The following is a 21897-nucleotide window of genomic DNA, read 5'->3' on the forward strand; positions in this document are numbered from 1 at the left end:
AAGCTTTTGCTGAAGACATCAGTGCTATAAAATGCAACTTTTACAGCTTCCAGTGGCTTCTGGAGCTTGTAATACATGACTTCCTGTAGCTCTTTGTGGATCCCAGTAAATAAAATTCAGTTCTGTACCTGGAATAGGAAAGCCGGAGACCAGGACTTAATCATCTTCTGGTTTGTACATTTTCCAGCAGACGTGGAAAATGTGTGTGCCTACAGATGACTATGAATGATTATTCATTCCCTAGAAAAGACTATGGGAGAAGGAAGGTGAAACTTAACTTACAGTTCAGCAAACTTATCAATAGAATGGAGCCAGGCAACCAGCTGCTTTCATTTCAGTCCCCAACACCTGAGGCTCTTTAAAAGAGCTGCAGCTGGGCTGGCTGAGTTCTAAGATGATAGCAGTCCTGAGGGGTGGCTTCGGCTTGTGTTACAGAGTTGAACGCTTCTGCTGTTCTCAGATGGGAGAAATAACTTCACTGTCTCTGCACAAGGTACTCTTTTATGTCTTTGTTTTTGTGGTGGTTGTTGTTGGTCTCTCTATGGGTGAACGCAGCTGTGTGGGCAGATGGTGGAAGGCAGGTACTGCCCTGAGAGGTTATGAGGTAGGGTTCTTAAATACCATCTATATCGTGTGTACTCCCAGTAGAATGTGCTGCTGGAATGGAAATAGAACAACTCTCCAGGAGAACTGTTACTTTATCTTTCAAAGAGTTCTGGGCCATGGGCTTTTGAATTTTGTTGTTTAATTTTATTTTATAAGCAGAAAGTAGCTAAGAAAAAGAAAGACATGTACCTTTTTTTTAATGACCAAGTTCTCCTAACTTGTGTTACCTGTTAGAAGTTTACCCCATCATCTAGGTATGTTGTAGCTCTATGTTAGCTGGCTGCCATAGGTATTAGGTGGTCTGTGTTCTCCTCACAGGAGTTTTTGCTTTAGACCTCATTCTTTTCACAGCACAGACAGGTGTGTGCTCTGAGGTATTGGTTCTGCTGTGCTTCAGGTAGAGGTTCAAAGTGTGGCTTGGCAGTAAGAAGAGGCTGATTTATGTTCATTTTCAGGGTGGTGATAAACTTTTCCTTTTCAGCCTTGGTTTGCTTCAGTTTCCTTTTGTTTAGTTTCAAATCTCCCTAATTCTTAATTGAAACATAATACGCTGCATGATGACTCAGTACTGAAGGTCTAAAATATGGCAGTGTTTTCAAAGGAAGATGAGACTGAGTAATGAGAGGTGCAGCCTGTGTGGCTGATGAGCACCGAGTGGTCTTTTGACTCTGTTTCTTTACATGATTACACAGATTCTTAATGTACCCCAAGCAGGTACCAGCATCTCTTGCACTGGCACAGCACTGTGTAGGTGTGCAGTGGCTCTCCTCAGCAAAAAGCTTGTTAACTGGAGAGACAAAACAAAGCTGAGAAGTGAAAGTAAACCCACAGGAGGGTAAAATGGTTACTAAATATTCCTTTAGTGTTAGCGCACTAAGTAGTTTCAGGAACGTTATGTGAATATTGACCCATAGTTCTACCAATTTGTTTTTCTTATGCACACTTAAAATTTAAACAGGCAGAGGAATCTTGCTGTTTGCCTACAGTCTGCCAACAAATAATTTCCACGTCACTGTGCTAAGCCTGGAGTTACTGGTTTGTGGTGCCTTGATTCGTGTGTTTAGATGAAACTTCACAAATATTTAGCAAACAGTTGCAGGGCATAGTCGTGTTCTTTTGCAGTCTACAAGTCTTTCTTAAAGAGGAGGTTGTTACAAAAGAGAATGGGTGCTTGACTTTGAGCTGCTGCAGAAGCAATCTTGATGCCTGCATAATCTGTTATTTCTCTAGCTTGGGCCTAATGGTAAAAGGAACCTGGGTTTGGCAAATGCAAGTTACGCCACTTTTCACTGATTGTCTCCAGCCTTGTGGTGTTTTTCTCATATTTCTATCCAGATTCAGCTGTATTTGTAGACCCTACATGGCTCTGGTCCTAAGAAGCTGTAGATCAGTGCAGGTATTCCTTTTAAAATGTGTCAGTGTAGTGAAAAAGAAAATGTGAGGCAGTAGAAGATAGGACTGTGAATTCTGCGAGGTGTGTGCTTGCAAAACAGTTCAGTTTCTGAATATTGCACCACCTGCTACATTTTTCATATCCCTTTTTCCCAATTGTGTGTCATTTCTGTTCCATACATCCTATGGTCTGTGCATGATTCATGGTGTATTTGTGGAAGACCTTTGATATTTAATGCTCTGATGTTAGGAGGGAAAAGATACTGGTATGTGTTGTCTTTTGCCTATTGCATGAGAATGAACAATTTTTGCTGAAACAACAGGGATGTGCAGTTCTCTTGACATGCATTTTGTCCTTGCCAAGTGACAAGCTTTTAAGCTGGTTTCTGGGGCAGTGGGCTTCACCATTTCTTCATGGCCTCTGGGCTGAAGTATTTGTGGTAGAGAAATTTCAGCACTAGAATTTGTGAGATGAGAGATGGAGCAGAGGCTGGGCCTTTCGTGGCCAGCATGTGACGTGATACATTTACGTGTTAGACAGAAGAAGCCATGTCTGCTGTAGCTCATGGAATATTGTTCTGTGTATTTGGCTGCTGCCAGCCCAGAGTTCTTTCATTTTTAATCTTATCAGCTGTTTGTGCTCCCGGCATTACAATGAGGAAGAGAAATCTCTCATTCTGCAGCTTGTGGAACTAAACAGAATTTCTATCCCGAGGTTTGGTTCTGAGAAGTGAAGGCTGAAGGTACTCAATACATCTTTGGGATTTTCTAGATGGAGGATATGTCCTTATTCACTTTCTGTTTGTGTTTGCCTGGCGGTACTATAAAATATGCATTCTTTGACTAATAATCTGTCTTGCCTCCCCTGTTAAAATATGCTCCCTTGCAAACAGGACACCTGGAGATCTGAAGTCAATAGGATGTTATGTTAGGGGATGATTTTTTTTATTTTATTATTTATTTATTTATTTAAAGCAAAAACAAACCCAAAATCCCTCAGTAGAATTGAGCATCTTTTAGGGAAAGGTTACTGACAGCTGGCTAATTCAGTGCGTGACCTCAGTAAGAGTTCTTAGGCAGTAAGAGTAGCCAAAAATAGCTCCATGAAGGTCAGGGAAGGCATCTTTTCTGCATATGGGAACACTTTCCTGAAACATCCATACGGTAAGCAAGCAAGAGTGGCTAGAAAGAAAAAAGGGAATGAAAATGGTCTTGGAAGGAAGTCAGGACCTGTTTAACGTGTTCTTTATTCAAATAAACCTGTAGGAACTTCTGTTTGCCTTGAGGGTTTTTCTGCATGTGAAAGGGAGAAAGCCTATGTTAACTTCCAACCCACACTTCAAATATGGCTGTCCAAGTAAAAGCTGGATTCAAGCTGTCGAAAGATGAACAGCAGCAAGGGGGACCCTTATGTTTTAAAATGGAGCCATAGGCTCGTGTCCAAGTGATTATTAAGCTCCTGACCCTGGAGAAGGCAAGAAAATTCAGCTTGTCGAACCAAATGTTCTCTTTCTTTTGATGTGTGCATGCTGAAACAGAGTTTGAGAAGCTTTCATAGCAAATTCCAGAGTCACCACAAAGCACTTTAATTATTGAATAGGCAAGAGCTAATGCAGGCGGGAAGGGCTCTGTATTTCTCTGCGTGTTAATCTCCTACCTCCCGCCCCCTTCCCCTTGGTTAATCAGGTTATGTTCGCCCTATTTCTCTCCAGGAGCAAGCAGAATGCAGCATCAGTTGAGAGAGAGGCTAGAAAGGAGGAGGAGGGCACTCTGAAAGCAAGAGTGGGTTTAGGATGCTCCAGAAATGAAAGCTTCCCTCTGGCAGGGTTCCCAAGATCACAGCAGGATGGCTGCAGGATGTCTCTGACCTGTCACACTGACGTGTTTAATCTTGCCTCCCCGCCTGTGTGCCAAAGGGTAGGGACTTTGCCTTCTGTGCTCAGCCTGGAGGCATTAGTGGTCCCTGCATCCAGCAGCCCCCTCTCCAAGCACTCATTTGGCAGCCTGAGTCAGCTGGGAGCCTGTAGAGGCTGACTTCCCTAGGGGAGCATGCTCTGAAACACAGTGGTTAATCCTGGGAGGACAACAAAAGCTGTGTGTGCTGAACGCCAATGCGCAGTGATTCTTTCTGCACTTGTCCTCTTGAACACATGGCTGCAGTCACAGAAAAATAGCACAGATGGATCTGCTGCAGTGATGGGTGGCTATGGGAAACAGGGAGCCTGCATGCACACAGCCAGTATCATTCACCTGCTGTGCTGGGTTGTGCTGGCAAGCCTCGGCTCTCTTTACATGTAGCGATCCTGGAGATCAGCTCTGAGGTTTGCAGGGCCCTTGGTGAGAATGCATGCCTTGGAAATGCTCTCATCTCCATCTATAATGGGCAGTGTCCATTGAGATTGAGGAGACTGAGAGCCAAAGCACTTCTGTGACTAGTGTATAGAATCAAACCTGTAGCTGAGATCTTTCCTGAAATGCAAGTTAATTTTTTAAATTATTTTTATTTTTTTCCTTAATGTCTGGATCTGGACAAGCAACTCTATTTAATCAGTTTTGGTGGGAGAACCAGGAGCAGTGAGCTGTGGTTTCTGGAAGGCTGGCAGACATTTCAGCAGGATGTAGATCTGCAGGTCTGCATTCTGTTCTGGGATTGGATTTATCCAAGAGCTCAAAATGAAACCCTTCTAGACCAAGAATCTGGAGGGAGGTTTTGCATAACTCTGCTTCTGTAATGCTCTGCTCCTGGCTCAGGACCAAGTGAATGTCTCAGTTTTGCCAGGAAGTGCCACGCCATGCAAGCACGCCTAACTCAGACTTGTGTGCCTGTTTCCTTGCTTGGATCTCATGGTGCACTGTTCCACTGAGACACAGGTATTCGTGAGATTTTTTTAGCAGCCCTTTTTGCTAACAGTGTGGGTAAGAAGTGATTTTGTGGCTTGCAGCCAGATGAATGCTAAAACATTCTTTCATAAGCAGAAGCACTGGCAAATACAGACTTGCACAGGTAATTTCTGAAGCTGGAATGGGACTCTACATGTTTCCAAGTGTGCAACAAAGTGAACCGTGTGCCCATGTGAATGAAGGGTGACAGGAAATGAACCACCAGAAATGATTTCTTGTCTGGGGGGGGGATAAAAAAGCAAAAAGCAAGGTGCAGCAAGCCATATGCTGCCATGGAGCTAGGCCCTGCAGGTGCCTGAAAGCCATGTGGATACTGCAGAGCGCTGCTCCCACTGCACAGCACTCACTGCTTTTTCTTAGGTCAGGAACTATTGTACTTTTTAATTAGTACTGTTTTCTCGTTCATCAGAGTTCTAAGACTCCAGAAGATGGAGCTTTAGGGAAAGCCACAGGGGTTTTCAGACAAGGAAGCGCTGAAAGGAAGCTGAAAAGCAGAACACTTAGTGGAGGAAGTGGGCCAGGGTGGAACAGGGGCTCTGTTGTTTGAGTTGTGCAGTAGCTGCTGGATATGGCTGCGTGTAGCAGGGAATTGCATGTTACAGAGGCATGGCTCATGGCATGCACAGCAACCCAGTCACGAGGTAATGACTGGACCTGTGGGAGAGGCATGCGAGCTGCATAGGTTGTTAAGTCATTAAAAAAGCAAACACAAATTAAAAGTCAATGTTATACTTCAGAACTCAGCTCCTGTTATTTGGTTGTAGGTGAGAAAGAACTTAAACTTGGAAATTAATAATTGTGACAATACCTGCCTTGGTTTTACTTGCTGATAATAATTTTGATGGGGCAGTGGCTCTACTGCCTACAAGCAATTATGTATTTAACCATTTAAGACATTGGGTAACTTATCCGTTGAAGGTCTTATAGTGTGGGAAGTATTGACATAAAACGCCCATGGAAGTCAGGGTGCTGAGAAAGAAATGTTTAGAAACATTAATTGACAGCATGAATGAATTTGGCACCATGTTCTGTCAGGTGTCCATGGGACTGGAGCTGACTGCTATCAGTTGGATAATTCTAATACAAATATTTCTTTCCTATGATTTTCTCCTGAACATAGGACATGAACATTTTATTCCTCAAGACCCTAATTTAACATTTTACCATGTAACTCTTGGTATTAATGTCTATTCTTGTGTCTAGCTGGAGGTATCCTGCAGAGAGAAGGTTCTTGGGGGTTGGATGTTTCTTGTCTGGACAGCCGACATTTCCTCTAAACATAAGTCTTTTTTTAAGCCATTGTACAGTGTTCTCTTGAAGCTCTTTGTCCCCAGATTGACTTGCTCTGTTTGGAAACCACAGGCAGAGTGGCAAGCTGTTTGTTTCATACAGAACCTTGAACATGGGCATGTGAAAGTTGTTAGATGCCTAATATTGGCTGATTCATGAAACAGCTGGATGCCTTCTGGTACTTAGGATGTAAGTGATTTGCTTTTGGTAAAGGAGCTCTGAAAAATTCTTGGTCTCTAGTGGAGGCAAAGTGTTTTTCATCTGATTTCTATCCTTTTGAAGATACAGTGTCTCCTGGTTTCTTTGAAATATTATAGCTGCAATCTCCACTGATGAAGAAATGTCAAAAAGAAAATTGATTTTCCAGCTAATACTGAAGTACCTGAAAATGCTTCTATGTCAGCCCTGTAACTGGATCAAATATATTGTTAAAGGCCTCCTGGATAAGCAGTTGTGCAAGGCATTCAATAAGGAAATTAGTTTGAACTTTGTGCAGACACTTGTTCCTGTTATTATTACATGCAAATAAATCAGGGGAAGAACAACATATCCAAATGTACAGAGTCCAATGGTTGATCTTACTGTGTGATGCAGTGGTTCCAAGCATACACAGAAATATTTCAAGGTTAAAGATCTGCCTTTGCAGATCCTTTGAAGTTTGTAATGCGAATAATAAGCCTTAGGTTGATTCTAAGAGATGCTCTAAAAGGTTATACTTGGTGCAGCAGTGGCACTTTTCACTGCAGCTCTTTCTGTAGGAAGAGATGGGTCTCTATCATCCTGAAACAAGATCTTAAGCATTGTGGCTTTGGCAATCCCCCTATGCACGTATAGGTCCTTGCATTGCAAGTGGAAGCTAAACTTGCTGTTCTTGAGACTCCATCTTAAGAACATCATCACCCATCTCTCACAGTTCGCCTGTGAGGGGTGACAGGCAGAAATCCTGCAGAGGAGGCATCTTCCATGAGGCTGAGAAAGAGCATTTGCCTTTGTCAGTATTCCTCCTCCTCATCACATCCCGTCTGTCTGCTGTTGAGTATCCTTAGGTATGATGGTGGAAGTCAGGGGAGGTTTTTTCTTTTAAAATAATAATAAAAAGAAACCCTTGGCCATTCCGTCAGAGGCACTTCCTCTCCATTCTCCGCTGGACAGATTGGGTGTGCAGTCTGAGATCTGGGCCCTGCACTTCCCAGGTAGACTTTGACTCCTGCCATGTGCAATGAGAATAGGGCTGCCCTTGGGGCTTCTAAAGTGCCTGTATGTATTGTAGTTGTGCTGTGTCCTGTGGGAATCAGGTGCCCAAACTCTTTGTTACAAACAGTGGGGAAGCTGCATGGGGCCCTGTGCCTGCAGCTCACACACCAGTGCAGCTATCACAGTGTCATAGAACCTTTGTTGCTGCCTGTATCTGGAGGCCTCCAGCAAAGTGCTCCCTTATGCATAGTCCTTTTAAACAGAGCAGAATTGCCATTACAGTAGTGAAAGTGAGAGCAATGTGAAATATTTATTCAGGTTATTCGTGTGGGAGAAAAAACTTCCTTCAACTACTCTACTTCCTGGTGCTGCTGCAGGAACACATGGGGGCAGGAACTGCCCTGTTAGTGCCGGGGTAAGAAAGCAGAAGTGGGTCTGAGCGGTGAGACCTTGTGGTTGTGGAGCCTGACCTCTGTTTTGGGCTGATCTTCTAGAGCAGTCAGCTGCAGATGGGCTGTAGCAGTACTTTCTGGTGCGGGGAGTTCCACAGGGCTGTGACTGCCCAGCCCTGTCTGCATTAGTGAGCCTTGAGCAATAAATAGGGGCACATATTGAACTAGTGGCTGGTACTAAGGAACTGACTTCTGCTTCATGTGTCTAACACCTGGGAGATTTGCATTAAGAGTTTGTTCCTGGTGGGACTGAAATGCTCCTGTAGGTTCACTAAGTGCCTGGGCTCACAGCTGTGCTGTGTAGTGAAGCAATGTGTGCCTGAGAGGTGTCTGATTATAGCATCAGAGTCTGATTTCAAACAGATCAATATCCCTTACTGAAAAGGGAGGCATGTTTGGGGGAAAGCAATAATGAAGTTGCATAACTTCAGTTTAGGCAGCAGCACAAACAGCAGGGCAGCAGGGTGGTGCTCCTGGAATGCTGTGTCCCCAGGCTGAGCAGCTGCTGCTCATGTTGGAGGGCTGCAGTGTGCTGGTGAGGGATGGCTCTGAGCTGGGGCAGGGAGAGGTGTTCTTGCAGGGGTATAGAGAACAAAACATCACTGTTTGAACACAGTTTCTGTGTATGCTCACACTGTCTCCATTAGGATTTGATAGGAATCTGACTGGGATGGAAGCAAACCTGTGTGCTGCTTCTGCTCATTGTTGTGAGCTCTATTCCTTGTTTCTGTGATGTTTCATGTGGGAAAAGCATTGGACAGTCTTGCTTAGAGGCATAAAGCATGATGCTCCTCTTGTCCTGTGATCTCTGTTTTAGCCTTGGAGAGAAACAAGTTGTTGGAAAACCAGCCACTGTATTTTAATGAGCAGTTTTGAATTCAATACTTTTTCTAGTGAAAGGTTTCCTGGTCACAGATGGGTTTACTGCTGCTGAGACAGTCATATCTGATGCTTATGTGGGCAAAGGTTTTGTGGAGCAGCAGGGCAAGCTGCAGCCCTCATGCCTGGGTGAGAGCTGTGCCTCCAAACCTCTCTTGCAGAAGCCTTGTCCAAGCTGCTGACAAGCTGCCGGAGGGGCTGGTATGTGCTGCAGCATCTCTGCCCATGCGTGCTGTGGATCCTCAGAAGCAGGGGCTGCACACACGGGTGTCTGTTCTGCAGTGCTCATTCTATACCCTGCAGTGTCTGTGGAGATGCAGGCAGGGGCTGCGTGTCAGATGAGCATCACTCACCCCTCCTACTTGCGTGCCTGCCTGCCTCCCTGGGAGTGTGCTATTTCCGAATGTAGGCCAGTGCTTCATAAGCCTGTGTCATTGTTTGTGTACAGCAAGCAGCTGTGGGCTAGGGGGCTTGGTTTTGCACTCAGATGGTGTCCTGTGGTAGACTTGCTGAGAAGCAGCTTTGCTCAGCGAGAGGTGTGCTTCGGGCAGGTCTCCAGGCACAATCAGCCTCTGACTTGTGTGAAGGCTGTGCTGTTCCATGGGTCACCCTTCCTTCCAGGAAGGCAGCAGTGAAGCTGGCTGCCTCTTCTGCATCTTCTCCAGACTTTGCACATTGAAACAGCATAAAATACTGAAGGGGAGGATTGTGTCTGAAGGGATTCCTTGTGAAAAACGAGTTTCACATTGCTGAATAGAGATCCCCATATTCTTAGCTGAACAAGCATTTGTTTAAGGCAATCCCACGTCTCACAGTTGGTTCTTGTTCCATCACTCCAGTGTGTTGGTGTAAAGCAGTGCTTATCACCTAAGAATGTTTATTACAAAATGTAGTAGTAACTCATGTGTTAGTCTTTGGACTGTGGTGTGTTTGCTTTTGCTGAGATAATTTGGCCTGAAACCTGAACGCAGGAAGTTCTGTACTAACATGCAGAAGAACTTCCTTAACAGTAAGGGTGACAGAGCACTGGAGCAGGTTGCCCAGAGAGGTTGTGGAGTCTCCTTCTGTGGAGATATTGAAGACACATGTGGACACCTACCTGTGTGAAATGTTGGAGGGTGCCTGCTTTCTTTCATGTCCAGATGCCCATGCCACAGTGCTGTAAAACATTTCTCAGTGTCATGCTCTATGTGGCCTGTTCTTGCAAAGCAGGGTTCTTGGTGCTCACCAGCTGTGATACTGTGTTGGTAGAACAAAACAGCAAATCTCTGCCCCTGCTGCATGCACACGTTGTGTGCACAGCCAGCCCGATGGCACCATCCCTCCTCATCTGCTGCTGGCTCGCTGGATGATCAGCTCGTGGCTGCAAGGGGAGGAGAGCATGGTGCCTGCACATGTGGCAGGCAGGGGACTGTGGCTTGGCTGTGCCCAGGCCCAGGGGTTGTCAGTTACATAGAGCGTGACTTTACAACTAGGCACTTATTTCTGTGATTTATTATCAGTAGAAGTTGGGCAAAGGTAGAAATGGGAGGAGTCTCCAATAGAAAGTGTGTACTGTGGTGCTGCTGTGTCAGAGCTGTCAGTTCTGATCACAGGATGTGCCATTTGTCCAATGAAACTGTTATCAGCACTCTCTTATCTGGCTCCTCCAGTCAGCTGGAGTTGAGAAGGCTGTAGATTGGGGCAGGAGGAAGGAAACGCGTCCTGTGCTTCATGCTGCAAATCCCCAGAGGCACCACTCCTTGTGCTGCAATGCTGAGGAGCAGCTCCTGACCCTGGAACCCACTGATCTCTGGCTAGTTCCTGGAGTGATGGAGTATATTTGGATCTTGCTGTTTTAACAGAAGCAAGCTAGAGCCTGGAAATGCTCTCATCCTTCCCTCTCATCTCTGAAATCTGTGGTTAGAGACCTATCAGACTGGTGTGGGAAAAGATGGTGTTAGTATTCCCAAAGGCAGGATGCTTTCCCTTGTTGTTTAAGGGTTGAAATGCATAGCTGTGGGTGCAGTTCACCCTGTGGTTTTTGGACGGGATGGTCATTGTGTGGGACAGGTAGCAGACAAGGACACATTGGCTGGGAGAATGCCAGCAAAGTCCCCAGCCTCAGCTGTGTTCTTCAAACCATCTTCCACATCATTGCCCTACCATGGCCCTGTGCAGCTCTGACATCATCCTAAACCTGCCCTGTGTCATTTGCAGAGATGAAAACATAGGAGCCTCTACCCGTTTATGAGCTTTGACTGCCTGCAGGGTACCTACCTACTGCATTTGCTCTACAGCCCTGGTCCATGGTAGGGAGGGATCTGGGTGCTACTCTGTGCCCTCTGGTGAGCACTGTGCTGTCTGTCTGCCCTGCTGCTGGCTCCTGCTTGGCCCTTGTGCAGCAGATGAGAGCCCAAGGGGAGCACTGACGTGGTATTTTCTATTTAGGTTGTTAGTAAGGGGAGTGGTGTTTTGCCATGTTTGTAGTGTTTCAGACAAGGACTTGGGTCTATTTTCATGAAGTGATGTGTTTGGAGGTAGCTGAGGGAAATGCAGCGTGTTGAAAAAGATGGAGGATATTGGGGTAGGCAACCTAGAGTTTCCCCAGCTTTTTAACCTCTACTGTAGGACCACATCTGCCATTATTTGTTAGGATTTATGGAGGAGCACCTCTGTAGATCCTCTGATGTCTGGCTGCTGTCAGAAACGGAAGTTGCTGTGTTCTGTTTCTATCAAGCACCACCTTTTAGTGTATGGTTAGAGAGCCTGGAAGCAGGTTAAGAACTGTCTTACCTTTGAAACTGTGCTTCAGACTGGGCTCCAAAGCCCTTTCACATGCTGCCTGCAGGTAGTGGGACATTTGAGTAAGGTTTTACCTTGAGAGAGGCACAGAAGAACTAAGGGGAAACTCAAACTTTCTTGTTGTCACCTCACCTGCTTGCACAAGTGACATTCTGGATGAAGTGCTGTTTGAGAGTTCTGGCAAAGGATAAGGTAAGCTTTCTAGATAATAACAGTATCTCAGGATAGAGGTTGTAAGGATGTAGTTACAGTATAAATATGGGAAAATGCAGCTGTAAAAGCACCTTGCTACAAGGGGGTGGGAGGAAGTAAGTCGCACAGTGCTTTGTCGCACTGGGAAGTTGAAGGTCACCATCTAGAGAGCTGTCTGAGCGTGCAGGCAGCTACCTGTAAGAATGGCTTCAAGGAAGCAATTTCACTTCCTTCCTTTGACTGTTGCAAAGCTCTTGCTGAGAGGAAAAAATGCAGTGTTTTTGTGTTGTGTCCAAGTATTTTTCACTGCTTGAATTCACAGGCTGCAGATAAGCTAAGCCAGACTTGTATTAATATCTGCTTTAAGTTATCCTCAGTTATTAGGAAAGCTTGGATGTGAATGGCTGACAAAGCAGCCCTTCCTGGAACAGCAGCTGCTGCATCGATATACGGAACAAGCAGAATATTAATCCATGGAGGCTTAAATCTGCTTTTTATGATCAGTAATGGGCACAGCAGTGTAGAAAGTAATGGTGTGGACTCCCCATGAGGCAGAAGTTCTCAACCTCTGAAAATGAAACAATTTGAGAGGAAATGCATTATAACCATTTTGCTCCTGTTATGCTCTACCAGCGTGAGGGGATGGCTGAGCTAGTGCTATGTACTGTTCTATTTCAGTTTAGGCCTGAATAGTCTGGGGTTTAATGCAACATCAGAAAATACGCAGCCTAAGCACTAGAGAAGACTTGACTTTAGAATTCAGTAGGGTTTATTCTACAAATCTTAGATCAATGCCAATGATACAAGTTTTATGAATTCTCATTAAAAATACAAGTCAGTATAAAGATTCCAATAGTAATATAATGCATGATGATTCTGTTTCAAAACTTAAGGAATGAATCTGGGATTTGGACCATGCTACAGAGAAGGGGAACGCATGTAGAAGAAAGAATATTCAGTTTACCTCCCTTGCTTCAGGAGGGGCCTGTGCCTTATTGCCACAATACCTGAAAAAGCAGTATGAGTGCATAGCAGCCTCGCCTGTGCAGTCTCTAGGCAAAACTGGTGAATTCACTACCTTCCTGCTCTCCCCCCACCCCTGCAGTTCTAGTAATTAAGATGCATTTTGATAGCCTGATATCACACCAATAACTTAAAGCTACAGCAATGCTATCCCCCATCACGACTGCAAACAGCAGTCTTCTGAACCGTAACATTATCTTGTGATGCACTGAAACTTTCTGCACTGTGCAAGTGTTTTATTCAGTGTTCCAGGAATGCTAAATACTGACTCAAATCAGAGGTGAATTATTTCTGAATACAGAACTCCTGTCTGATTTTAAAGTGAAATAATTATTGCAAAGCCTCAGTGCAGCTGGATATTCTCATCTTGTTTGTAGCTTCAGGCTGAGTTAGAATACAAATCAGATATTTTTTGTGCTCTTCTGATAATGATGAAATCAATGACAGCTTTCACTATATAGCTGAAATTTGGCCATAGAATTTCTAGATCAAATGCTTTGGAATAGGGGGGATCAAAACTACCCTTTCTTTCTGGGAACTGCCTTCACTTTTAAGAGTATTAGGCTTAATAAAGCCATACTCTAAGCCTAGATCTAACACAAACGAGCTACCGCAAGAGGTAACCTTGACAAGATGTACACCTCTTCCCCCTCATGCATCCATTTATTCCCAATGACGCTTTGCCAAAACTGTGCCAAAAAAAAATAGTGTCCCTCTTGCAGAGCCATTGCTTCTTGTAGCAAACCACGTTACATCACAGAGCAGGTATCATGCATCTATCTGCAGAAGCAGACCAGGAAACTGGGCTTAACAATATGCATACACTTCCAGACAGAATTTGGTGCAGACAGTGACATTTAACTGAAACTCAGCTTTTATCAAAATAGTAGCATAATACAAAAATCCAAGAACACCAGAAACAAGGAAGCTGCTGCCTTCCATGCACCGGTTAAAGAAAAGCCCCTCTTGCATAAATGGAGCGGCAGCACAGAACAAGCACAGACTTGGCTATACAAGTACATCTGTGACAATCCTCCACTTGACATCGTACTGTAATGCTTAAACATCATCCCAGTGATGGCAGAACCCGGTATTAAGTCATCATGCAAGCTAGTGGAGATTTCTTCTGTCTTACTCTGCTGTGCTTGCTTTAAATAAGTATTGTCATTTTGATTTGTCTTTGAAAATGCATCTTATACTCTAACAGTCGCATTTAGTTAGAAATAAAAGAAAAAGAATTCAGTAGCCTGTACTGAGCCTTAACACAGCCAGGATGACAAAGAATACAAGAATGTCATTGAACTGCATATATTATAGAAAACAGGTTTACTTTGCATTTGAGTCACGCTTAAATACAAGACAGGTTGGTCTGAAATGGTGAACTGGTTCTATTTGGAACAAAGTATGGCACAGATTCCCAATGTTTATGGACATTTTGACAATAACGTATTTCTCTTTGCAATGATTATCAATTCGCCAAAAATAGTGTAACAGTCAAATGGGGAGAGTGAAGGAAAACAGGTTTAGGAGAAGAAATTAAAAACAAGAAGTCTAATGATTGAAAATAAGCGAGTTTTGTAAGAAACTTTATTTAATTTTGTTTAAAAAAAAAAAGTATTCTCTCCTCAGAACAAATGCCACCTCAAAAAAAACAAAAGACTGCAGTAGCACACACTTGCACTCAGAGGAAAACATGCAAAACAGATGGCTGAAAAAGTTCTGCATAAAAATCCAAGATCTCAGGTGAGAGTTTGTCCCCGTCCCCTTAGGGACCCCAGATCATGAACAGCTTTCAGTGCAATGTCTCTTGCGTCCAATTTGGGGGTGGGGTGGAAACATGGCAGTAGCTCATCTTTGGACAGCTACGCACTCCTGGATGGCTGAAGTAAAACCAGTTTCAGCTCTCCTTTAAAATAGCACTGTTAAATGGTTGTGGAAGATACAAAGAATTCAACAAAATGCCAGAATCCAGTGAAAACATTTTGATTTCTACCCTGTGCCATACATATATTAAAAAAAAAAATAGACAAAAAGAGATTTTATTAATACGCCCTCTTTAAATTTTTTATTTCTGAAAGCAGCTCTTAATGCAAATCAAAAGCAGTTCCTGAGTAACTGCGGTAAACAGTGTCTTTTAAATAGTTCTGCTCCTCAGCTCTTCTGTTTTGGTTCGTTCTTGTTCTTCTCCCTAGTTTTCAAGTTTAATCTCAGTTCTTTTTTTCAAAAAATGTGCAAGTTCAGTTAGCATCATTTCCAGAAGTCCATGGGTTGCAGGTCTTCTGCAACAACTGTAAGATCTGCACATGTGCTAGGTTGTACTCCTATCCCTATTGCGGATTTTTGTTCTCAAACCTGTACAGCATGCACTCTCACGTCTTCTTCAGCATACGCCGGGACTGCCATGTATGGAACTTATTGTAGGCTGTCTGCAGCATCTCTTCTATATGACTTACCAACTGAAAGATTAAGAGGGAAAAGGAAGTAAATGTCACAGCTAATGGAGAACAGATCACCCTCCCTTTGATCAAACACACTCGGTTGGATTATTCCCTTCATTGACTACAAGTAATTTCACTAAGATCAAGGAGATATGCCAGATTGAGAAAGGACTCTGAAGCTTCTACTGTGAATGTCTCTGTAGAGGGAGTAATTCACATAGTGATTAAGCTGTGAAGGCCCAGGGAAATGACACTTGGTTGTGCTGTTTTCCACTATTTAGTCTATGACCACTTTCAATCTGGTATGGTGGGAGACTGTTTTGAAGTAGCTGAACTCCTAAGTCATGACAGAAGTAGGAAATAAAACATGACTTCTGCTGGGTAATCTATAATGCAGCAGAGTGTAGAAAGGGAGAGCTGGAGAAGAATAGGTAACTATGTATCTAATTTCCCGCTAAACAGATAAACTTATGATGACACAGAGTAAGCAGCAAACAAAGCTACCATCCTTTGATAATTATGTTTCATGTTATTAACATGCATCGTTGTAGTCAAGAGTATTTTTCCCTTACATTTGTGCTTAAATACTGTCTCCGAATCTTTTCTTGGAATGGGCAGAGCTTTGTAAGCTGAAATCTTTCCAAGTTGCTCCTCATTTTCACAACCTGAAAGACAGGAAGAACCAATACTGTAATCATTTGTACAAAACACTTTGTAATTAACTCTGGGGGAATACTTGAAATATGTTTGGTTCAAGGAAGGGAAATTCCTAAATCATCTGTCTCTAACTTAAAAATTAAGCGCATATTTTTGAGGCAAGTGTAGTGTGTCTGAAAATGCAGCATGGCAATGTCATCATTATTACTTTGTCAGCAAGTAACAGATGTTAACAAAAATATCCTTTTTGCTTTAAGCAAAGGCTATACTATGAGTTTTATCAGTCACATTTTGCAGCAAAAAAATCTAAGATGCCTGACATTGTGTGATACACGTGAGGTCAGAGGCTGACAACAGCAACAGAGAAATGCTAACAACAATCATGACAGTAGCCTGGTCATAGACAGACATCATCCCTTCATGAAGGCAGCTCTGTTCCTAAAAACAGTATGTTTAGAAGCTCAGTAGCAATGGATAGAAGGATAAAGAAGATTTCATGGAAGCTATTAAACTATCTAAGGCAGTTACACCTTAGAGCAGAAGGGTGGCTGTCGTTTGTGTTTAAAGCTGGTAGTGTTAAATGTGTGGCTGGAATACAGCTGACTGTTATGTTAGAAGCTAGTGAACAGCCAATGTTCCTACTGGGGGTTAAGAGGCACACAGGGCTATGGATGGTTGTAGCCAATAACACCAGCAGAACTGCCAAAAAATGTAATGTTTTATACTGTTTTGTGACCTTCATCTAAGGATAAGTGCTCACTTAATGCATGTGTATCAGCTCTATGTTTCAACTTAATGTCATGCATCTTAAACAATGATCTGGCCATATCATAACCAGTCACGTGAGGAAGCCTTACCTTTTCTTCTAGGAATGGCGTGTTAACAGGAAAGCAGGACCAGAAGTGTCTTAGCAGCTCCCCTACTGCCACATACAAATGTTTTAGTTCAGACTGAATGTCATTTGGCACCATCTCTGCAACAGGAAAAAAGGGTTTTTCATATCACTCAAAACTGTGATACATAAAATGAGAACGTAAGGCTAATGAAGGAGGGATGTAATACACATTTCTTATTAGAATTACAGAAAGGCTGGCTGGGAGGAGACTCTGAGGCACTTCACACCTGAAGGAGGTGTGCCAGCTGTATTAGATCAAGTCAGCTCTTATTTATGGCTTGTGTGTGTGGAAGCTTGTATGTTACTCAGGCAAAGGATGGACATCATGCTTCAATCCAGAATTAGAAAGTAAGTGAGGCAGTACTAACTGTTCTATTCTATACTGTTCTATTCTATACTGTCTAGTACTAAATGGGTTGTACAGGAGATAATGCAAGCTTGTGTAATTCTTTTCCCTCTCTCATTGACAAGAAAGAATGAGAAAACAATGACAGTTATCAGATAGTTGCTTGTTCCTTTATGTGCTCTATCTTTCAAACAGTGTCTTAAAGTTAAAGTAAGAATGGTTACATGGTTCAAAAACAGGGATGGCACCACAACCCCAAAACAAAACCCACAAACAATCACTGAGAATGACAGGAGCCTGAACAGTCCTAAAGAAACTCTAGGATGAGGCTGTTAGAAGAAAAGATGGTCTGGGTTGAAGGAGATTGTCAGCTGGGGAGGGTAAGAAAGCTTTGTTACTGCTTGATGGACTTCATTTATTACTACTAGGAGTGCACAGTTTTTCTGCTGTCCTTCAGATCAAGTACAAAACATAAACAGGGAAACTGTTCTAAACCCTGCCTTGTGAGAGCAGAAACTCATCTACTGTGAGATGAAAGGGAAAGGAACTCAAGGTGGCATAAATGTGACAGCGGGGGATGCAGTAGTTGGATGGAGATGGGAGGAGGGTGAGTTGCTTGTTTGCCCTTGCAGTCCACAGACAGATCCTTTCAGCAAACTGCAGATTCTCATTCAGGTTGCAAAAAATAAGTTCCACTAGTTCAAAACTCTTATCTACAGTACAATTCCTTAGAGTTTTCCCAAAGTATATCTTGAAAATCATCTGTACAAGGAGTTGGGATTGGGTGCATCCTTTCTCACTCGCTCTGTGATGTTCTGTCACCCACTTGCCACAGCACAGTTTTAGTCAGTGCTGCCTCTTAGCTGGGCTTAGTTTTTGCTTTGCTTTTGTTTCTGTAACCAGTTATGTGTTTCCAAAATTACGTGTAACAATCTAAGAGGGATATGAAACAGCAAACTGCTGTGTAATGTAATAATAAGTGATTGAAGTATTGTGTATCTCAAATCCTTACGGTTTATGGCTTGCTGTGTTCCACCCTGCATAAGTGCTCCTCCAGGTGACAGGACTGCAATAGTGCTAGTAGCATCACCGCTTGAAAGAACCTGAAAGCAAAGAGGGAACAAATTTTTGCAGCAATGCCTTAAAAATAAATCATAGGTGAGCTCTAACAGTGGAGATGCAATTGGGAACATACAATGGAAGTTCTGATGATGAGCTTCCTAGTCTGCAGAATTAAATGCAAGCACTCCCTGTTTTTTCAGTGAAAGCTCCCCAATTAATTACCTTTACCTACTATGTGAACTGGCTGTGCAAAATGAGATGAAGTTGATCATTACAATACAGACATGCAACACATAATTGTGGCTGCTTTTCTTAGGGCCAAAAGTGGGTTTACAAAGAGGGGAAGTTCAGTTACTGGCAGGTGAGGATCAGCTGGTGGCTCTGCTGCCCTCAAGTTGCCAGAAAGAGTGCAGCCCAATGAAAAGCAGGTCCTGCACTTGAATGCATTCTGAGACAAAGACCCATTTAGTTATAAACCCACATACAATGACTTAAGACCATTACCTCCTCAAGTTCAGAGGGTGGGATCAGTAATGTTTACCAGTACTTCAAGTAAGCTGTCCTGTGTGTGTGTGTATGTATGTATATGTATATGTATATATATATATATATATATATATATATATATATATTTTCCACCACTACTTCAAAAGAACATGGTAACAATAGAATATAACTGAATATCAGAAATGCTTCAATTTTCTTTTTCAATTTTTTTTTTCCATGCTTAGATCTTAAACACAATATTTGAAAAGGTACCACCTGAAGCTGTAAAATAAGCTTAACATTAAACTATTGGAGATAACTAAGTTTACCCTGAACAATTTAAACTCCAGTAGGCAGAGTGTACAGAAATAAAATGCTAACATCAAGAAGGGAATTTCTGGAAAATTCTTACATACCTGAGTTAGATTGGGTACATATGCTTCCATTTCTTGCCTAATACTATGAAAAGAATTAATTATATCCTGACTGGTTGCATATTGCTGTGATTGAATTGGAGTTGGACCATGATAATACCTGTGAGGTGAGATAAGGAGAAAAGTATATTGACAGGAGTGTTGGTAAAATGGACACCGAATTCAGTGGACAGTAGAAATATTTCTAATTTGGGATGCTTTGCTACTGCTGACATTGCTACCTAAATCCTATTTACTGACATTAAAAGTAAAACGCAGTGCCATGTGGGAAGAGAGAAGGGTAAGGCAGCAAAAGAGGCAGCAGTTTCTATCACTGAATTTGCAAGCAAGCTCATGAAAAACTCTGCCATCCACTGTGCTCAGTTTTGGGAACATCAGTGTAGCAGAGGACTTTGCACCAATGTGAACCTCAGAGAAAGGAAGTTGCATGCATGTTTTAACTGATTGTCTTTCCTGTGGCATCTGTCTTTCTCTATGATTCTCAAGCTTAGCGGTCTAGAAAACAATTACTACAACAGCAACAAACCAGTGACCAGCTCAAACTATCCCAGTGCTGCTTGTTTTGCTTGGAATTGTAAATGCACACACCACGTTCATTTTTCTTCTACGAGCTGCAGCAAAGTGCTGAACTATGGCAGTCTCTTAAGACTTGCATAGGAATTACATGTCAGAGCCTTCCCAGCAGGTTTATATAAACTTGCTGAAAATCAAAATGAAATCAAAATACTAATTTAAATGAGAAGTGCTTGGCTGAGTATAGCACAGTGCGAACTACATCTCCTGATTCTCTTCAGGCTGTGATGAGAGACTTGCGATATCAAAGATACTGAATTAGGCAGCATCTCTTGTTAACTTACCTGTCAGATTTCTTTAAATTTAGTGCAATAGTTTTAGTGCTATTATTCGTTGCTAAATCTTCATATTCAATGGATTCCTGTAGTTTCACCTAAAATAAGCCAAAGAATTGTAGACGTTACTAATAACACAATTTGATGCGTTTAGTGTTATTTTTCTTCTCACTTCCCTGTTTTGTTTTTTTTTTTTTGAATGAAAGGTTTAGACACACCTTAATGAAACAAAATTGCCTGGAACAGTTTGTATCTACCCTCTTGAGGGAGGTACGACCAATGTTGTTTAGCATGTACAGTTTTTTTCTGCTATACATAGACCATTCTTTGTTCTCTCTACTTAAGTTATTTACCTCTATGTAAACAGAAATAGTAATGATTTAATTGCTGAAGTCCAGGAGTATAGGACTGACACAGCAATAATTATCCAAGCTGTTTGGTGACAGCAGAGTTAGAGCCTTAGTGGTGAGAGGTAACAGGACAGCACCAATGGACTTCAAAGAACAAGAAACCTACCTTTGGAGTTTCCTACTGTTATGCTCGTTTCTCATTCCTCTCATCACACTTGTTCCAGGGCTGGCATGTTTATCCTTCAGTAAAAACTAACTTTCTTGAAAGTCAAAGCTGTTGACTTCTTCAACATTTAACAACATGTGTTGTATGCTCTTTCTTAGCAATGTATAAAGGCTTTCTTAGCAATACATAAAGTCTTTAAGTCAACCTATTTTAACCGTCAATTCTTGCAAGGAGTATTCAATCTTTGCAGCAATTACAGTACTATCTGTCCACTTTATGAGCTGCTGTGGTCGCTCTAAAACAGGCTGGTGCTCTATGTCAGTGCACCAGGCATCACTGCTCTTTGTTTAAACTTCCTCCAGCTTCTACCCCTAAGGTGAAGACTGCCATGTGTCTGTTCAATCATTCTCTGTACAAAGGTATACTTGATAGGTTAATATTGACTCTCCAGCACCCATACTCCTTTCAGATGGATCTTCCCTAGAACTGTTCAGGCAAACAGCAAAAATACAACTGCACAGTACGGAGAAAAAAATACTTATGTCTAATCAGAATCACACTGGAAACTTCTGCTTTCAGGGGGCCCTGCTAAACAGATCAACAGAACAATACTTAAAGGTATAGTTTGTGTGCTAACAGATGTCCTTGTTCTCAAGGCTTCTCACTGGCCCTTAGTTATTTAGCATAGAATTATATAGAGTAACAAGTATTGGTTTAGGTGCTTCTTAAAACACATAATAAACCTTCAGTAATGCTTTAAGAGACAACATCCAAATTCTTCCAACTAGAATGGCATCAGCTAACTTTATACCTTTTTCATTGGTGGTTGAAAGAAATCTGAATCCCTGGAGTTTCCATCCGTACTGCTGGTCTCACTGTAATGGTCATTTTGTGCTTCTCTTAAAATAGAGAAACAGCATTAAGAAGAATTCACCTCACAGGAAATTTAAGACACAAGCTAGAGACAAAGTAAATTTATGTTTCAAAAATACTCATACGGTACATCTGCTTCCCCCCCTTGTGTCTTCACTGGAAGAAGTTTATGTAGATAAACGGAACCAACAACTCAAATAATGCTTTGTCCAGGAGGAAGCTCAGCAGCAGGGAAGGGTATTTCTCCTTGCTGCAGAAATAGTGGTGTGACAACAGTGGAAGTGGGAGACAGCAAAATTGTGAAAATCAAATGATTTGCATCATTATGCCTATGTTATGCCTATGACATACTAGCAAGGCTATAGAAGCTCTGAGAATCTGCTGTTTCAGAATAACTATTACTGATTTTTCTCTCCAAACTGAGAAGTAGAGACATGTATTATTCAGAAGAGATTATCTGAGATCCACTGTTCAATTTGGAAAAGATGAGAATGGTATCAGGGAGCTCAGCTATGCAGTAGAAAGTATTTAAGATCTCTCACCTGTAAGGACTGTAGGACTTGGATACAGTGTTAATCTATTTAGGTGGTTGTCTGGGAACAAGCTGTACAACAGACCTTACATCAAAC

The 21897-nt window shown here is 42.4% G+C and overlaps 1 protein-coding gene and 1 long non-coding RNA gene across 3 annotated transcripts in view; one reads left to right on the forward strand and one right to left on the reverse strand.

The window, feature by feature from the left end:
• Positions 1-21897, forward strand: part of LOC107314690 — a 39853-nt gene that overhangs the window by 4716 nt on the left and 13240 nt on the right. The window lies entirely within an intron of this gene.
• GTF2H1 (general transcription factor IIH subunit 1) overlaps positions 13565-21897 on the reverse strand; it is a 22192-nt gene continuing 13859 nt past the window's right edge. Inside the window, exons 9-15 of the mRNA XM_015864171.2 lie at positions 21207-21294; positions 19889-19977; positions 19014-19131; positions 18062-18152; positions 16666-16781; positions 15724-15816; positions 13565-15169 (exon numbers count right to left, since the gene is read on the reverse strand). Coding sequence (XP_015719657.1) covers positions 15083-15169; positions 15724-15816; positions 16666-16781; positions 18062-18152; positions 19014-19131; positions 19889-19977; positions 21207-21294 — 682 coding nt within the window. The 3' untranslated portion in view covers positions 13565-15082. The remainder of the gene's footprint in view (positions 15170-15723; positions 15817-16665; positions 16782-18061; positions 18153-19013; positions 19132-19888; positions 19978-21206; positions 21295-21897) is intronic.

This window comes from Coturnix japonica, chromosome 5 (genome assembly GCF_001577835.2).
Source record: "Coturnix japonica isolate 7356 chromosome 5, Coturnix japonica 2.1, whole genome shotgun sequence".
Lineage (NCBI taxonomy): Eukaryota > Metazoa > Chordata > Aves > Galliformes > Phasianidae > Coturnix > Coturnix japonica.